The following is an 18,715-nucleotide window of genomic DNA, read 5'->3' as shown; positions in this document are numbered from 1 at the left end:
CTGCCACTTACTTCAGTCTACCTTGGATGTCCTGCACTGACTCTTATGCAAATTCATAAGGCGACTGTTGTTATTGATGACACGTGCACACCTGGAAGAAGACTGATCTTCACAAAACACTTGTTGTTTAAAGTACCACAGCATGTGCTTGGGTAGTGTAAATTTAATTTCTGCTTTTCATTTCTTAAAAAAAAAACAAAAGTTGGTGTCATTAAAGTGGACCACACACTGCATTTCTGCCTTCTTAACACATTTTGTTTTATTACATCTTACATTATGCAGAACTATTTTTGTACAAAATTGTTTAAAAGTTATTTATGCAATGCTTGAATGCATTACCAGTGTTTTGGTTTTGGATTGCCAATTTTTATCTTTACAGTAGGAGAGAACTTAACCTATACTTCGTAGACAAATTATCCATCTGCAAATGTGCCCAGGTCAGGAAAAGTAGGTTCATACTTTCAATTTCAAGCATGTTTTAATGGAAGTTTATATCCTGCTTTGTATACTTCAGAAGTGACATAAGCATGTTGTGGAAATAAGGTGTAAATTATAGTTGAAGTAAGACACTATGCCAAGTTTTATCTGTATAGAAATCACCTTTTTCTCAAAATTTTAAAAATTCCAATTTCAGCTTTTGCACATAGGAGGGTTTCACTCTAGCATGAGCTCTTGTACTCAGTATGAAATTAATTTATACAGTGAATCAAGCAGTAGAATAAATGGTCAAGCATAGTCCCCCCCATTCCCTCTTTCTTTGAAGTGTGAGTTGAGTTCTCATTTAAGGTTTATAACATGGTTATTTCCTGATTGTAAAATTCTGCATTGATAAGTGCCATTGTTGTAAGGTGGTGTTTTGGTAGACCTTCCTGATGCAGTTTTACCTTTGTTGAATTTGTATAAACAATTGTACAAAAACTGACAAAGCCTAAGAGGGTTTCTATTCAAACTTAACAGTGCAGTTTATCTGAAGAGTAACTTTATTAAAAACAAACTGCATACCACTTTCTTACTCCACAGCTCTGCTCCCTTTGTGACTTGAGTACGCAACTTTCTGCCTTTAGGAACAAAATCAGATTTTGTGTTTTTTCTTTTAGCCCTGCAAAGCTACCAACAGAGGTGAGCAGAATTTTATTCTTTTGTGTGGACGATCAGTTGTGAGGTTTGTTATGCATAAGCAAAACCAACAAGCAGTAAATGGCACAGTGGACACACTATGCTCACGGATTGTACTGGTGTAAAGTTGATCTAATGTGACCTGTTGCACCTTTCATGAGTCACGATAAAGTCACATCTCTCTCTTATCATCATGCTTAGATAATTCTGATAATCTCTCAATTTCAAAAAGTAACAGAGCTCCAATGTTCTAGACCTGAATGTGTGGTGGTATATATATGAAAAAATAATAAAATAAATTCTAGATAATTTATTTTAGATGCAATAAAACTAAAATTTATTAGCTATTTTTCAGAAGGATCTAATATCTCGCTAGGTGGGAAGCAAAATTGCTAGAAGAAATTCTTCAGGTGCAAGGTAATGAATGTTTGAACAATGAATACACAACTATGTATATTTTTGGACTCTTAATTATGAGAAGATCTGACAGTTGTCCTGTTGGTAGTTGTGAAACCGTGTATGCTGGCAGTCAAAGATGAAAATGGTAGGATGGATGAGACCTGGAAAGCATCAGAACAGACAAACACCTTCACACTTAAGAGTTGGAATAATGTGGTCCCTTTAGACTTGTTTTCTCAACCCAGCATGACTCATCTCTGTTACTGTGTTTTGAGTGTTGATAGTTAGAAGAAGACATCTTTACTTGTAAAGTGAACGTCCTGACATGGAACCCCTTACTCTTGCTTTTATTTGAATTTACTTTACTCTGAAAAACATCTAGTACTTCAGAATCCAGCTTTAATGGAATATCTTTCTAATATTGAATGGTGAGAACCAACAGCGTACTTGAGCATTGCAGAATGGATCTCAATCTCTGCTCTAAGAACGTTTGAGTAAATAGAGAGAGTGCTACTTGGTGTAATGCAGCAAGTGACCAAATGATGATGGTAGCCAAACTGCATTGATTTTGTAACTGCTACATTGGTTGCTGTATTAATGTTGCTTTATCAAAATGTTTTGTTTTCAAACTAGTAGCTGCCCTGCATAAAAAAAGCTGACATCAGGCTAGCTCAGTTTCAGCACTTCTGAAGTAGGCATAAGCACTGGTAGTAAAATGCTTTAAGATCTATTGATAAGCACCGAGCTCTAGCTCCACATTCTCCCCTATGCTCCCTCTTTGCTACATGTGATGAATGGGGCTGTGGATTGTTGTGAACAGGGGGCAACTCTCTAGCCAGCTCCAGTTGGAGGGGCGGGAGGTAAGGGAGAAGCCTGTGATGATCCATACCATGTGTTTTGGACACCACTGCTAGAGCTGTTTAAAGTAGGGAATAATCTGAAAAGTTACTGTGCTCCTGTCCATCTCCTTTGTGCATTGTTCCTCATTGTAATGCTAATGTAGTCTGAAAAAAAGGCTGACCCTGAAATGTGCACAACCACACACTATTCTGGAACAAATCATGCAGTGATAAATTTGTGTGCATCAGGCCCTTCATAGAAACCATGGGTGCATAACCTTTGTAATGCTTTGTCTTCAGACTCAACTTTCCTACCTCTTAAATTTGATGCTGAAGATTTGACTTTCTTCTCAGCCCCCTTGCCTTATTGCTACATCCACTTCCACTGCTGCCAGTAAGCAAGCTGCTGTTTTAACCTTTTCTGGAACTGTTTAGGAAGACAACTGTACCCTTAAAGCTACATGCCAGAGCATAAGGGCAAGGGTTAGCAGGTACTCAGAGGTTCCTTAGCCCTTTAGTCAGTGCCTAGTTTAAAAAAAAAAAAAAAAAAAAAAAAAGCAGCATGAGCACATTTGTTACAATCTAGAGGTGCGGTATGAACTGTCATGAGAGGAACCAGCCCCATTCCCCCAAGCAGCTGACTCTTATTTAATCACTGTTCTGTGAGCTGGAGGGGTCTCGGCCAACACCACATGGGCTTTACTCTCTCCTTCTGCCACTTGAAATAAATAATCAGTGACTGACAGAAAGCCAGAGAAACTATTCTAGAAGAGGGCAGGCATCTGGGGAGAAGAGAATGAGGCATCAATGGGGGCTTACCTTAAATTTGGAAGTTCAGGGGAAAAAAAAGTTAACGATAAACCATCATTTGTTTCACTAATTTTTAGGTTCTTGATGTTTTGTTCCACCTGGCTTCATGCCACTACAGCTAGCATGTTTATAGTTCTTGCTTACATCTCACTTTTATATAACTTAAGAGCAGAGTGAAGTACCTACTCCCTCTTCCCTTTCCCCCACTTGCAGTCATAGGAACAAACAGCTTTGGGAGGACAGATACTTTATTTTAAAATATAGCTTTGTGCTAATTCCCATCTTTCAAGTTGTCAGGAAGACTGTATTAAACCTCTTAGAATTACTTATCAGCTTTCTGTTCCATAGGGATTAATATTGCAATTGGAGTAAATACAGGATTTTCCTGTTCAGCTGTAACTTTATTCTGTCCTATATTTAACAAACCCAGACTGCCCCCCTTCTAACCTTTAAATTACTGCTCTTCATTTCACTATCAAGGCATGTTTTCTAATCTTTTAATCATTCATGTGAACCTTCCCTGAAAGACTCCTGTTTTTCAAGTTCTTGAATTGTGGACAGCAGATGGACAGTGGCCCCAGTGCCAAATAGCAATAACTACCTTTTATTGAGATTCTTTTCTTTATGCTCATGCTGACAGTTTGGTTGCTAGTTACTAAAGTGTTCAGCTCATTATCCACTACAAAACCCACCCCCACCTGTTTTTCCTTCCATTACTACTTCCCAGGCTGTAAATATATATATATTTTTTTTAAAAAGGAGTTGTGTCAGAAGGGTAACTGAGTTCGTCCATATCCACAAAAACACTGAAGGCCTGTGGCACCTTATAGACTAATGGATATATTGGAGCCTAAAACTTTCATAGGTGAAGACCTGCTTTGGCAGATGCATGAATATTTTCAAAATGGGTACATCTGTGCATCTGATGACGTGGGTCTTTGCCTACAAAAGCTGAGGCTCTAACATGTGTTTAGTCTGTAGAAGTGTCTCAGGACTTATTTTCACAGATGTGTATACTTCAATTTAACCACATTTTAAAGAACAGCTGTGTAGCCATGCTCATGCAGTGATTGAGATGATTCTGTCTAGTCTGTACTCTTCAGCTTTGTTATTTGCAAGTTTTCTGTGGGGGATTTTTTGTTCTGTGTGATCATTTTTATCAACCACCATAAAGATCAAAAAAACCCAGAGTGAACCACCCCTAGGACTCCAGCCATTTGGTGTTGATTCCCCATTTAGTTACACCTGAGGCCTGTCAGCTTTAACATGTGCCATTAATTCGATAGTCTGCTATAAGGCACATGGCTTGGTATATAATCAGCTACTTTACAAGTCTGGTTCATCTCAAAGATACTCCAACTATTTCCCATAAACCCATATTGATCAAGCTTAATATAAAACAATTCCAGTCAACTATTCCTTTGTCTTCCCTGAGATTGTTGCTAGAACAAAATTACCCCTGTAGTTAATTTTCCTGACAAATAGGACTTCCCTACTGATTGAAGGCTTACTGGGCATCAGCAGCAGTGGACCAACAAGCCTCAAATTCCTGAATGCCTGTTATGTGGTCCAAGCAATTTAAAAAAAAACAACACTCATTACAGATGCTGTCCCTATGGCTGCTTTCACTAAGCAGCAGCAGGTTGCAAAATGGGCTTTGGGTGAGGCCAGTGGTTTAAGAGGCAGCTTTAGATAATGCAGGAGTGCTTTTAGCAGGGTCCTGGCTACATAAATTCTTAAATCAGACCCTTTAGTCTCAAGCTGGTGCTCATGTACACTGACCCTACTCATCCTTGTTAGATTACTCAGTCCAGTTCAAGGGCACTAGCCCAAAACTTAAAACAGAGAAAATAGGAGCAGTAATGTTTTAGAAAAGAAACACCTATGTTCACTTTTATCCTATGAAAACAGGATAGTTAAGTGTGCCTGGAATCTGATGTAACATTCTGGAAGCAGTAGGGCTTTAATAGATGCTTCCCTCTTCCAGCAAGCCTACTTTATAGCCCCTGTGCAAGATATTGTTGTGTAGTGAGCACTTTAGCTATCCCCATTTGAGTGTCACGTGTGTCTGTTGTATACAGCTGGCTGTACCATGAAGTCTGGGGGGTTCTAAACCCTACTTGGGACTTTGTTTTAAAAAAAGGCTTCCATACTGGCTGAGTCAAAGGGCTAGTGAATAGTTTTTAAAAAGGCCCAAAACATCAGACTTGCTCAAGACCAGGTATGAATTTGTTACTCATAGCCATTGTTTAGAATGGCTGTAGTACACACACAAGAATTCAAGTCAGTCCCTTTTTAGAAAATTTTCTTAAAAACAGCTTCTGCTTATTTTTCAAAAGGGAGGAAAGTCAGTTTTTGAAGTCTGTAAAATGCACATTTTTATTTATTGTCCCAAACTTCAGCAGCATTTACATTTCCTGTTTCTTTTAGGAGTACTGGCAAGTCTCAGCTTCACCAGATCTAGCCTGTGCATAAATTGTTAGAATCCTTTTCTTCAAAAATGAGCACTGCACAGTAAAGTTGGCAGGCTAACTTTAACTATTAAAATGCTGTAAGCTAGGCTTCTAACATGGAGATGCCAATCAGTGATTGAACTTTAGTACTTAAGGATGTCCTTTCACCTTCTGACTTGAGTCCGAGCTTTTTTAAAATAGCCAGCTAAGTTTGTTAAAGTAGTTAACTTCTTTCAGGGGGTCCACCAAACAGGTAACTGGCAATTTTGTTTACTACCAATCTAATCATAACTCAGACATGTATGAGCAAGAGATAAAAAGCTACAACTTGTATCAATCCTGTTTTTTCTCCCTTATTCTCACTGTCCCTATTCCAGTAAAGCTAGTGGATTCAAGTTTTATTAGCAACTGACCAAAATTAGCATTTACCATTAGCAAAAGTTAATATAGTAGATGGTAACCACATTGATCTGCATTCACATTTATTCTGCATCCTGTAACTTGTTTTCAAAATTGGTCCCAAATTAAAATTTCTATCAACATTAACATCTTCTGTTTCCCTTAACTAGATTTTATTCTTAGAGTAATTGGCAGTTATTAAGCAGGTCACTGGTAATGTTCAGGGACAGTACACATGACGACACATTCTGAATGAAGCAATGAGCATGAAAATAGATGAGCTGTACCCTCAGAAAAATACACAATGGCAATGCTTTTTACAATCTTGTTTTATTGACTGTTTTAACACCATTGAAACAGTGTCAGAACAGTTACATTCTATTAAGAACAATAATTTACATAAAGTTTGGTGTATATGCATTGCTTGTAATGAACAAGAATGCAAGTTATCCAACAAGATGGTCATGGTAGAGCAGTTTCTTTAACTACTTGACCCTTTAGCCAATTAATTAAGGTGTTACTCTTCAGAAGAGAGCAATGTGTGATGCTAGATCTGCTGTAAACCATTTGAGTTAAAGAGCTAATTGTTTTATAAGGTAACTCAGGCATCTCCTGCTGAACACATCATCATGTTGCTAAACTGCAATTTTAATTACACCACAGGAAAACATTTCATGTTTCTCTAGCTTGCTGTTCAGAACAGTTGATTCTCATTGAAACTGTTTGCCAGAACAAGCTTTGTCACTCTTACCTCCAGGAATACTGGAAGGCAGCGTGGCTATAAAATGCATTTTTGGTCTTAAGATTTAAACACATGCACTGCTCGTACGACATACTGTCTACAGATGGGACACTCACTCATTCTTTTGCCACACTTTGTGCAAGTGACCATATGGCCACATTCCAGAAGAACACAGTCAATCACTGCATCCATGCAGATCCTACAGAGATCATCATTGTTCTCATTCAGTTGTATCTTCTCTCCCTCTGCAAAGTAACATAGGGGAATAAAATTTAGAGAGATTTAGGTCATGACAACAGCAGTTAAGTTCTAGGCCAAGCACATGGGAAACTAAGCAAACCCATTTCAGCATCATTTCATCTGTTTTTACAGTAGTTGAGCTACTGGTAGAATAAAGCTTACCCTTATAAATGGAGTAACATTAACCCATCTCATGCAGAATACATTTATTTAGAATCAAATAACTGTACCACTTAAGTGTGTGACAGAGAGCACTGGACTAGGATTCAAAGTTAAGTATCACTCGAGCGTTGCCATACCTACCTACCTACCCATTATTATACAGCAGGGCAAAAGCACCACCACCTCTGGGCCTCAAGTTTCATAATTTGTCAAGCATGGAGAATTATATTTACCCTCCTCTTTGTAAAGCGCTGTGGCTGAAGTGAGAATGAGTTTATTTAGCTTCAGCAGAAGACATGAACCTCTACCACGTACTGATTTACACTAACTCATATGCCAAATCTAGCACAGCTTCAGCTATTCTGGACACAGCCAGTATGTACAGTTAGCAGCTTTCCATTTGCTGTAGTTGACATAAAAGCACTCAATGCCCATTGTCAAAGGCAGGCACTAGAGAATGCAGGGAGAAGTTAGTTAAAGATGGGGGTAAAAAAAAGTAAACACCTACGTGTCCTGAGATTTGCCTCACTCTCTCTGTACAGTCTGCTCACTTTTTCCACAAGTTCCCATTTTTCACAGCATCCTGAATAGTTGACAAAATTACGGGCAAGTATTTCCTTCAGCTGTCGGACACTCAGGCCTTCAATATCTTCCAGACTTGAAATATCTGACAGTGATGCCCTTGCTCGCTTTCGGGACACCCCAGGGGTCTGAAATACATCCATTATTTCTTAGGCTTATAGCTAGTTTACAAGATTACAGCTCCAATTTTAGCTACAGAATTTGACAATTTGTTTACAATATTTTTAGTGTACTTACATGCAGCACTATAGAATAGGTCACACTAAATTAAACAGTGTTAAGGCTCTATGTTTTTCTATACCAGATACCAAAATAGGTCTAGTTTATTCTTTAGGTGATTCATGTATCTCACCGGCTCCTCTGGGTTTTCTTCTTCTTCTTCTTCATTATTTGCTGAAGGCATTCCACTTTGACCCTGCATATACGATGAATCAGATCAGGATAAAAACATAACCCTCCTTAATAAAGAAAAATGCTTTAACCAGGTCACAAAGGACACCCAGATAGGAAAGCTTATGCTAAAGTTAGATTTGTGAGAGAGTCTTCTCTCATTACTCATGTTCTTCCATTTTTCAAGCATAAGGTGTAAAAAGGGGTATTTCCCAAAGAACTCACCCATCCACTACTATATTTAAAAACAAAAGGCAGATGTCATTTTTATAGGTATCAGTGCATTGGAAGACTAGTAACATACCTGTAAAGGTGTCCCATTTCCTGTGCTTCCTCTTCTATTTGTAAGTTCTTGAGAGGATGACACTGATACAGACAGAGAAAATGGATGTGTAAAAAAACTAGAAGTCTGTGATCTTGAAGAATGCAAGCTACTACTGTCTGTATCCTCCTCAGAGCCTAATCCGTGATGGCAGAGTACAAGATCCACCAAGTCTTCTTTTTCTCTACAAGTATCTGTTGATATATTTCTAAGGATCAGATACTGACGCAGATCCTTGACTTTCAATCGCATTAACTGAGGCCGCTGAAATGCTGTTTCTTGTAACAAATGACAAGTTGAACATCTTCTGAGATTTTCTTGTAAGACTGAACAAACTGAGCAAAAATCCTTCTTGCAGTCACAACACACGTGCTAAATATAAATAAGTAGACAAAAAGCCATTAAACTGTACGTCAGATATTCAAAAGAATAGAAAACAAATATTTCCTCATTCCTTCTCCTACCTCCTAAACCTACTGCTCACCTTAGGCTTTCAACTGACAACCTTCCTATGCGTTGTGCTGTGTCTATGAAACACTTGTCAATTTTGCAGGCAATTTCTAGATCATTTACCAGTTCCAGAGCTAGTATATGCAATGCGACATTTAATCAGTTTAACAAGGCAACAATTTGTTTATAGTTAACTCAAAAGGCATCCACTTGACGTCTAATCAATTTCAAAGCAAGTTACAAGTAATTTCAAGTACTATATCTGCCATCAACAATTTCTATCTGCTGGTGGTTTTTTTTAAAAACATCTTTCAGTAATAAAAGCCTACAAAAACTGAATGTAATATGGACTAGAAGAGATACTATGAAGTGCTGGCAAAGGCACAATTTTAAAAAATCTCTGGTCTTATGTTTAATGTTAGTCACTCTTACAGTACTAAGAATTTCAAGTAAGTTTAAAAAAGTGTTTTCCTACTCCCAGCAAAAGATTTACGAAAGAGCTATAATGATCAACAAGTGCTTTCTCTGCAAAGCTAGCAGACCTTCCCAAAGGCTCTTTTAGATTTCAGCTGCTGTCTCACGTTAGAGGAACCAAGCAGCTGTTGAAGTTGCTTTTTACTTCCAGAATACAGACCGAAGGGGGACATGCACAACAGCTGCAGATATGAGAGAGTTGTGGGGTCACAAAGCAAACACTTTGGAGACTTGCAGCTATGTGCTTGGAAACTTTTGTCCTTCATTATACTGCTTCTGCAAAATCTGATTGTGAGACTGCACATAAGGCATCCTCTTTCTGTGCTGATTGACAGTGTACACAATTCCCACATGCCTCATCTTGACTAGAAGAGTAGTTTAAAATATGCCAGCCAATGTTGCAAAAAACTAATTGACCCTGTAGTCTCTCCACTGTCTAGTCGAGGGAAACGTCAAAGACGACAATGCAGAATAGCAGTGTAACAGTCATTCAGAACCACTGGAAACAGTACTGAAGCCTTGACGTATTAATTCCCCTTCCATTTCCAGAGAACTACATTTAAAATAAGAGTATAACCTCATTAGCTGGGATAAAATTACCAAGACTCAGTTCTGAGGATTCAAGATATTAATCAACATCTATGTTGAAATCATGACACTCATTTCCTGCATTGCACTACTAGGAAATTAAGTTACAGGACAATTATACCTTGCTGTGAAGCCCTGGCTAAGAATGTAAGTCAGTTTCTAAATAAAGTCTGCATAAAGCTCATCTCTAAAGATATTGACTCAGTCCTTGAAGTTTTGGAAAGACAATTTAATAGCTCCATAAAATGTGTCAAATTTGTCACAACACACCCACCCCAAAAAAACCAAAACATTCTTAAAAGCATTCTTTTCTTAAAATATTCTTAAAGAATGTCACTGCGTACAGGTTGAACCTCTCATATCCAGCACCCTCAGGACTTGTCCGGCAAATATCCTCATCTTGCACTGGTCAACAGGAGAGCCATGTTTACTAGCACATTGCCAGCACTTTAACTGCTTACTGGGCTCAGACATTTAAAGGCTAATTTACAGCTAAACAGCAGAGAACAGAGCCAGGACTGGTGGTTGTAAACAAATTTTGTGGGAACACAGGAAATGCGATCACACCCATGATAAGAGGTCATCCGGCTAACTAAAATCATGCCAGGTTACAGAGAGTTTGCTGGATGAGAGTGTTCTGAATTAGAGGTTAAACCTGTATTACACAAGGTGGGAGGGAAATACTCCACAGCAACAAGGATTACACACTCAGGTTCATGCTATGGCACTAGATGTTATGACTCAGCATATAGTTAAGGGTCTGAAGCGAAGCACACCCCATCCCCGGGCACCAGAGTCCAAGAAACTACACAGCAATCTTTAGCATTGTAGGTAGTCTTGTGATGTAGGTAGTCTTGTGATGAGAATGTGCAAAGACCCTGTGTGGGAGAATGTTTAAAGCTGTTGCACAGGGGCAGTTCCACTCTCTCAACCTCAGAAGCCTGGTTCCAGTGGTACAAAAAGTCATCACAGCTGCAACTTATTAGGCTGCAGTGGATGGCCATGCCGTCTTTGGTGCCTTGGCATGCCCTTCGCTCTCCACAGATCCTTCCTGGTTAGTGGATCTTGCTGTTGATCTCCTCTGTCCAATCCACAGGGGCTGACTTTGCATGCTGGGATAGGCAATTCTCTATCTCACCACAGGTTTCAGACCTGCCCGCTACCCTCACCTGGTTTAGCCCACCTGTCAAAGCGGTTTATCAGGGTGTGGCCGCTGCATGCTACAGCTTCTTGGAGCCACAAGTGAGAGCTGGGTACCAGGTGGGGACCAAAGGTGCACAAACTGCCCCAAAGAGACACGACAAGTCCCCACACCAGACATGCTACCCCTCCCTGGACACCCCATACACACCCCTATCTTTAGCATTATAACCCTACCAATATGCAAAGCACACAGCTACAAAGGGCACCACGAAATTTAAGGCAACAAGCTTCCTCAAGTTTAATTATGCCCTATGCAGCCACATGCTTCTGATGGGCTCTGGCCATCCATGGGTGCTCAGCCCCTAGCCTCCCCACCCCCCTCCAACAAGCTCAGTAACAATCCACAGAACTGCAGAGCACAGCATACTTTAAAAAGAAATCTCTGCCACAAGATTGATCTGTTGTAAGAATCTCAAAACATTAGATCTTCTATAATTAGGCACAGCTGGGCTTCAACTTGTTTTTAGTGAGCTGCAGAGAATTGGGTCACTGAGTGGTCAAAATAATGCTGGCCTGCCAAACTGACTAATCTTGCAGATTATAATTTATAAAATACATAGAACAGTCAATGAGCTATACATTGGGTATTTAAATATTTCTGCTGTTTAAATAAAATTCCAGTCAAGTTTATTTTTTAAGTTTTTCATTACCACGCCTGTGACTGTAAGAAGTGATTGGTTAACTGCAGCGGATTGGGGTTTTAAACTTCCTAGTCAACATTCTCTCTCTGATAGAGAACTAAGACTGATTAAATTCACAAGGTTGCTAAGTAAAATTATCCAAAATAATTGCAAATGTGAGGCTTTTCTGTTACTGAGCTTGTCCACTCAGTTATTCAGCAAACTTTGTTGGTTATTATTTTGAACAAGCAATATAGGAAAACTTCATTAATGGTTATTACCCAGGATGGGTAAGGAATGGTGTCCCTGCCCTGTCAGAGGCTGGACATGGATGGCAGGAGAGTTTACTTGATCATTACTTGTTCGGTCCGTTCCCTCTGGAGCACCTGGCATTGGCCTCTCTTGGCCAACAGGATACTGGGCGGGATGGACCCTTTGGTCTGACCCAGTAAGGCCATTCTTATGTTCTAATCCTGTCCTCTGTGCCCTTGAACATTAAAAACCCCTCCAATTAGTGCCTCAGTTTTCCCACCTGAAAAGGGAAAATACTTACCCTCCTGTATATGCACAGACAATGCGTTACTAACATTAACTTATTTAATAAATTACACTCACCTTTTTCCTAAAAACTGAAAATGAAAGTCCACAGGCTTTGCAAACTATATTGGCTCCTGAAGATGGATATGCTGAGAAGTCGGTATTTGGTGCAAATCTGAATGGGCCAGTACCTCCCCCAAATCCTGGCTGTTGGCCCCGGACAGCTCCAGTACCCATGACTTCATTCAGCAACCCACAGCAAGAAGCCCACATGGATGTGGCTCCCGCCTGAAAATAGTAAAGGCAAAAGGAAGATTTTATCTCTTAAGATTCTTACCTGCACGTACCTTGTTAGTGAAGAGAGGCTTCATTCTGTTAACACCATCATCCCACTAAAGCTGTGGGAATTCCCAGAGTACTAAAATACGCAAAGGATCTCTTGAGAGCAGTCTGCTGGGAAGCACTGCGTAAGCAGGCAAGGCAGAGAACGTGAAAAGGCAATATTTTAGGAAAGCGGATCAGTGAAAGAAGTAGAGTAAGAGTCAGTCAAAGACACAAGTCTGGTGGTTAGTAAGCAGAAACATGCAAAGGATGAAAAAGACACTAACAAATCAAATAGCCAAGAGCACAGGTTTAGCAAGGAATGTGCTGCCACAAATGGAGAAAGGTGATTTTGTTGAAGCAGATTACACGACATGTGGTGTTCTTGCATTCCTGAGCACAGGCACTGGAGCTGCCTTGTAGCCTCTAGGCAATAAAATCACATTAGTTTATAGATGGTTCACATTTGAAATATATTTACAGTCAAAAGGACTAGACTTATTGCAAATGGATAAACTCTACTGAAAGTAATAGCCTACTTTCTCCCAGCAGTAAATATACCCGTTATTCAAAGCTGTTTCAGTAAGTGCAATATTGTTTTACTTCGATTAGCTTCTCTCTCTCAAGCCATTACACATTTCAAGTATGAACAACTACTCTTCATCCTTGGAAATATTTTATATTAAAGTATCTTGCAAGGGGAAGGAATCCACTAATATAGTCTACTTAAAATCTGCATTTATAGGAAGGAGACAGCTATACAAGATTGTAATTCAGACTGAGCAGATCCAGTTTAACTAAAAACTCAAATGATTACAGAAAAAAAAATTTGTATTTTTCAAGTCACACCTTTTCGAGAAGGAAACCAGAGAGAAAAGACAGAAGGATTTAATGCACCTTTAAGGAAGACACTAATAAATCAATTTTAAATTGGTATGTTTAAAGCAGTTTTGTCTGTCCAACATTACCAAAACTACATTGGAATGTAACGGAGAACATGTCTTACAGCTAGATAGAAAGAAATGGAAAATGTGTTTGTAATTCAAGATTAAATATTAGTGCAGAAGCCTTTTACAGGTATGCTTGGAAGTGCACATACATTTAATTTGGAAACTGGGGTTTTAACTCACATTTTAACCCACTAGCTAGACTCATTTAAAAGTGAATTTATAAACTCCAAAATTTTGTATGCTTCAATATGGTAGGAAACTTTCCTTCAGTTTTCACATTCCAATGTATAAGAGGCAATGGAAAAACTAAGAAAATTTCTTTAATTTGTGCCAGGGTTTACCTAAATCTTTCCATGAGCAAATTTAAAATAGAATTAGTATGAGTGGCACTTCTCACTGAAAAAAGAACAAGGACTCCTGTGATACCTTCAGGCAGGGGGTTGGCAACCTCCTGTATGGGTCCCAAGAGTGGCAAGTGAACCAATTTTCATCAGCATGCGAAGCAAGAGCTCAGCCCTTCCCACTCATCCCCCATGTAGCCAAGAGCTTATTCAAAGCCATGCTGCCTGTGGATTAACAGAAGTCCAACTAATGCTACCAACCAAGCTCTGCATCTTTATTTACTAAAGAAGCTGTTGTATGACTATTAGGGACTTTAAAAAGTATCAGAGGCCCTCAGACTGTCAAAAATATCTGCATTCTTCCTGGGAAAGGTTGCTGACCCTGCATTAAAGGCTAACAATGTTAGTCTACCATGCAACAGGACTCCTCATCTTTGCAGAAGCAGATTAACATGGCAACCCCTCTTAAACCTCTCATTGCATTTCAAGATGTATCTCCCGATTACATAAAACTTGTGCCTTCACTTTTCCTATAGGAAGTTTTAAGGATCTCTAAAACGCTGTCAGGGCTAGAAACAAGAGTTTATACAGCTATACAGCACCTAGCCCTTACAGGCACAAAATATTTATAGACAAATCCACCAAGCCTAAGCTTGCAAGCAGTCCATGTGCAGAATTATATCCTATAGAACTAACAGGAAATCTGAATATGAAATGTTCCCAGGACACTACCATAATTTGAAGTTTACCATACACTCAGGACTGGAGTTAATACGTTTTCACCTTGCTGCTGAAATACCTGAAAAATACTGAATTTTTCAACTGATCTTAAAATTCGTGTGTCGATGTTTCGTTTAGCAAGAGATCCATGAATCCAAGAACCCTGTCTTTTTATCCCTAAGCAGCCATCTCACATTTCTATTAAAGCCCTTGTTAATGCTTATATGGGTGAAGTCAGGCACTGTCTATATTTTCAAGCAGCTTATTTGAAGTAAAGGTGCTTAATTTAGCAGGGATTTATTGCTGAAGCGTTGGTCAGTAATGATTTAACTAACACATATAAATCCCTTTATTGTATATAATGGGCAAATGTTCCCACTGAGATTTGTAACTTATGTTAAGCTGGTCTTCAAAGAGTTACCAATATAGAATCAGCACCTTAAAAACAGACAACTAAAGTACTCAGGTTTTTGTTAACCCAAACACATCTACAAGGACTAAAGTACTTATAAAAACACTTGTAATAATTTCTGCAATAGATATAAAAGACTCTGAAGATAACAGTAAACAAATGGAAACTTAAAAGCCACAACTGCCACCCCATCACTCATGAGCTGGAGTGTATAGGTGAGAGGACCATTTGTAAGTACATTAGAATAACTGACATTCCACTGAAAGGACATTTCTGTCGTGGATAGTACTGATGTAAGGATTAGCAGACTACCAATAGCAAAACCTGGGAAGAAAATAATGTTTTTGTAGGTCTTGTAAAATGCAGGTTTATTGGCAATTCTGAGAAGGCCTTGAAAGAAAAAGGCTTAACTGGAAAGGCAAAAGGAAAAGGAGCCACCAATTAACTGAGTTAAAGGATTGTGCATGTAGAAACACCAGTGAACCCAAATGAGCTAAAAACCAGATTTTGACCAAGTTAGCAACTGGCAATGGAGTTGCTCATTCGGTAAAAGGTACACTCGAGCTGGTCACTACTGAATACGTACTAGACCAATCGAGAAACAGACCATATTGATCTAAGCAACCCTGGGTTTAGCTCCTTTGCAAACAGTTTGAATAAATGATTGTAAATGTTTTGCTACAATTTGAATGTAGCATATAGTTTTATTATTCAGACTTTTGGGCACATTTAAAGCAATTGTATAAATATCATTCAAACCGAGAATATAATAAGGGAATTTATAATTAATGTCTGATAGTATCTTTAATATTAAATACCAAGATGTATGAAAAGACACAATTCATAACAGTTGTTTCAAGAGAGTTAAAGTACTTACACACAGAAGAAGTGGGTCTGTCCCACAAAAGCTCACCTAATAAATTATTTTGTTAGTCTTTAAAGTGCTACTTTACTGCTTTTTTGTTTTGATAGTATATAGACTAGCACGTCTTTCTTTCTGTTACAGATAATTGGGGGAATTGAAAGGAAAGGTGAGGACTTTTAAGTGTGTGAAATTTGGGGTGGAGAAAAACATCCTAACATTGAGAATTTGAACAATAAGCTTACATTAGCACATAACAGGGATAGTAGAACTGTACATTTAGTTCTAGTAGTACCTTCAGTGGATCTAGCCCAGCACAGGATCAACCCACCCCCCCCAGCAGATTGTCTCTTCTGACCCTTTCCGATCATCCATTCTAATCTCTGACCCTCCTGTATAAACACAGGCCACAGGATTTCTTGGAATTTTTCTATATTAATTAGATACTGCAGCTCCTAAACTTTAATTTAGGCACCACTTAGGGAAATTAATGAATGAAATAATCCTACTAACAGTAGTGCATGAACAACAATTTGGGACTCCCTGAATAAAACCATCTCTTAGAAAAACCTCTGGTCTTGATTTTAAGCCTTAACATGATAATGAATCCACCATAAGTTTTGGTAAATTTTAATGTTCAAGCTGAGTTACATATAAGAATTTTTTTTGTATTTGGTTAATTTGAATGGTATTTAAAATTTGTATTTGAAAAGGAGATCATTGTCTCTGGATTGCTTACCTTTAATAAGGAACTACTAGCGTGTTTCTGTAAATATGATAAAATTGATCAAATTTTTGGGTTTAAATCGATAGTTAAGAAAGAACTACAAACCAAAGATGATGAAGCAGAACAGAGGACAGCAGCAGGAAAGATAAAGATGGCAATGATGAATAGCAGCAACAATCAGGCTACCAGCTAAACATCTTTTTCTATCCTTATGTATTCAACAGGCATGTAGCAGCTCTCTACACACCATTATTACTACTAAGTATTTATTTCAGAAAGGTATTTTGTTATTCTTGTGTACCAATCATGGATGCTTTAAAATAAGCACCAACTAAAACATGTTGATTAAATTTTATATGCTTATTTGATCACTTTAATTGAAAAGGAAATCAAATATCAATAATGAATGAAGTCTCTGCACAATCCCTCTATCAATGACTGATTCTCTGTGACTAAAGGTAGCTATAGTTTTGTGGTTTAAAGAACATCTGAAAGTTTTGGTCATCTCAAAATTATGAGATCATTCCAAAAGTAACTAACATATGCAGAATAGTAACAGACACGAAGCCATGCTAGTCTATACACTATCAAAACAAAAAGCAGTCAAGTAGCACTTTAAAGACTAGCAAAATAGTTTATTAGGTGAGCTTTGGTCTGTCCCACGAAAGCTCACCTAATAAACTATTTTGCTAGTCTTCAAAGTGCTACTTGACTGCTTTTTGTTTTAACATATGCAGAAATGTTAACCTAATTTACAGTAGTAATGAAAGACAATATCTGTACTTTCTGAGTCACTATAGGGGCTCGTCTGCATACTTGGCTCAATCTAATTCTTGACCTTCCCCCCCACCCCTCCACTCTCTGATTTGCTCACTTTGATTATCTTTTTCTGATTTGTTCTCCTTGCTTACTGTTTTTGGTTCTCTGTGCCTTAAATATTGAGTCTGTTCTGGTCTGGCTATGGTCTGAAGAAGTGGGTCTGTCCCACAAAAGCTCACCTAATAAGCTATTTTGCTAGTCTTTAAAGTGCTACTTGACTGCTTTTTGTTTTGATAATATTTGTACCAGGAACTGTTACTAACTTTCCTAGATAGCATCTCCTTAACCTCCTTTCCACAGGAGCTAATAATTACCTCTCTCATGCCCACTTGATTATATGATTTGCGCATCCTTTTATCTTATCATGTACATTGAAAGCTCAAAAACTGTTTTCAGCCTGCTTTCTTCCATATGCAATTTCTGTCCAAGTGTTACATCCAAAGAGGTCAATAGAACTGCCAGGCCCCTGGGCAAGTGGAGGGACACCAGCCTCCTGCTCCTGGAAGGGAATACAACTCTCTCTGCACCACCCCACTCATCCCCTGAGCATTTCAGCATCACCTGGAGCATCTCTAGCAGTTATCATTGTTGGCTCTCCCATCCCACAGGCTCAAGTACATCGTAAGAGCCAAGTAGTGACAGTGAAGCAGAGCGAGAAGGGCTTTTCAGTCCTCCTCTAAAACTTTAGTTTTTGTTAGCAATATAGCTTCAACTATAAAATTGTAATAAAAAATAACCTTTAGGACTAAAAAGCCTTTGCTAAAGATTCAGTCCCTTTATGCATCAGTGTATTAAAAGTTCAGATTCCCAAGAGCTCCAGAAAAATTAAGTCTGGTCATGTTTGGCTGGATGATCTCTGGGACATAAAAATTATGTCTTTTTGGAAGATGGAAGCAGAGACAGTTCGCAAAACTATTTTGAGGCTTCTTTATCCACTAGAGAGAAAAAAAAAAAAAAAGGTAAGACCAACTTTTAAAAAGTTTGCCCTCCACAACCCTCCAGAGCTCAAATTTAATGAGCTGCAGATTCTACACTATGTCCTAATGCATTCGCATCACCATCTCCACCTCACACAAATACATGTCCATGTTCTAATCCATAGAGACGTCCTAACAAATCTTGGCACACATGCCAGGTCATGACACAGAGATTTGGTACAACCCAACATCTAGGAGCATTCAGCAGGCAAGCAGCTAGCACTAAAGAGCCCGGCTCCCACGTTGATGGTTAACAGCAG

General features: G+C 38.7%; 1 protein-coding gene across 6 annotated transcripts in view; it reads right to left on the bottom strand.

Moving 5' to 3' along the window:
• Positions 1-75: 75 nt before the first annotated feature.
• Positions 76-18,715, bottom strand: part of RNF34 (ring finger protein 34) — a 19,664-nt gene continuing 1,024 nt past the window's right edge. For 3 of the 6 annotated variants that reach the window (XM_075012814.1, XM_075012815.1, XM_075012818.1), the window contains exons 2-6: positions 12,405-12,614; positions 8,437-8,826; positions 8,095-8,157; positions 7,669-7,870; positions 6,335-7,003 (exon numbers count right to left, since the gene is read on the bottom strand). In XM_075012814.1, the coding sequence (XP_074868915.1) occupies positions 6,816-7,003; positions 7,669-7,870; positions 8,095-8,157; positions 8,437-8,826; positions 12,405-12,614 (1,053 nt within the window). In that variant the 3' untranslated portion in view covers positions 6,335-6,815. Of the gene's footprint in view, positions 184-2,669; positions 2,880-6,334; positions 7,004-7,668; positions 7,871-8,094; positions 8,158-8,436; positions 8,827-12,404; positions 12,615-18,715 lie in introns of those variants that run through there. The other 3 variants (XR_012648023.1, XM_075012816.1, XM_075012817.1) reach the window with 3 other exon arrangements.

The sequence above is a fragment of the Carettochelys insculpta genome, chromosome 18, assembly GCF_033958435.1.
Source record: "Carettochelys insculpta isolate YL-2023 chromosome 18, ASM3395843v1, whole genome shotgun sequence".
Taxonomy (NCBI): Eukaryota; Metazoa; Chordata; order Testudines; family Carettochelyidae; genus Carettochelys; species Carettochelys insculpta.
Note: the sequence above shows the minus strand (reverse complement) of the source record. Positions and strands in the feature narration are given on the sequence as shown.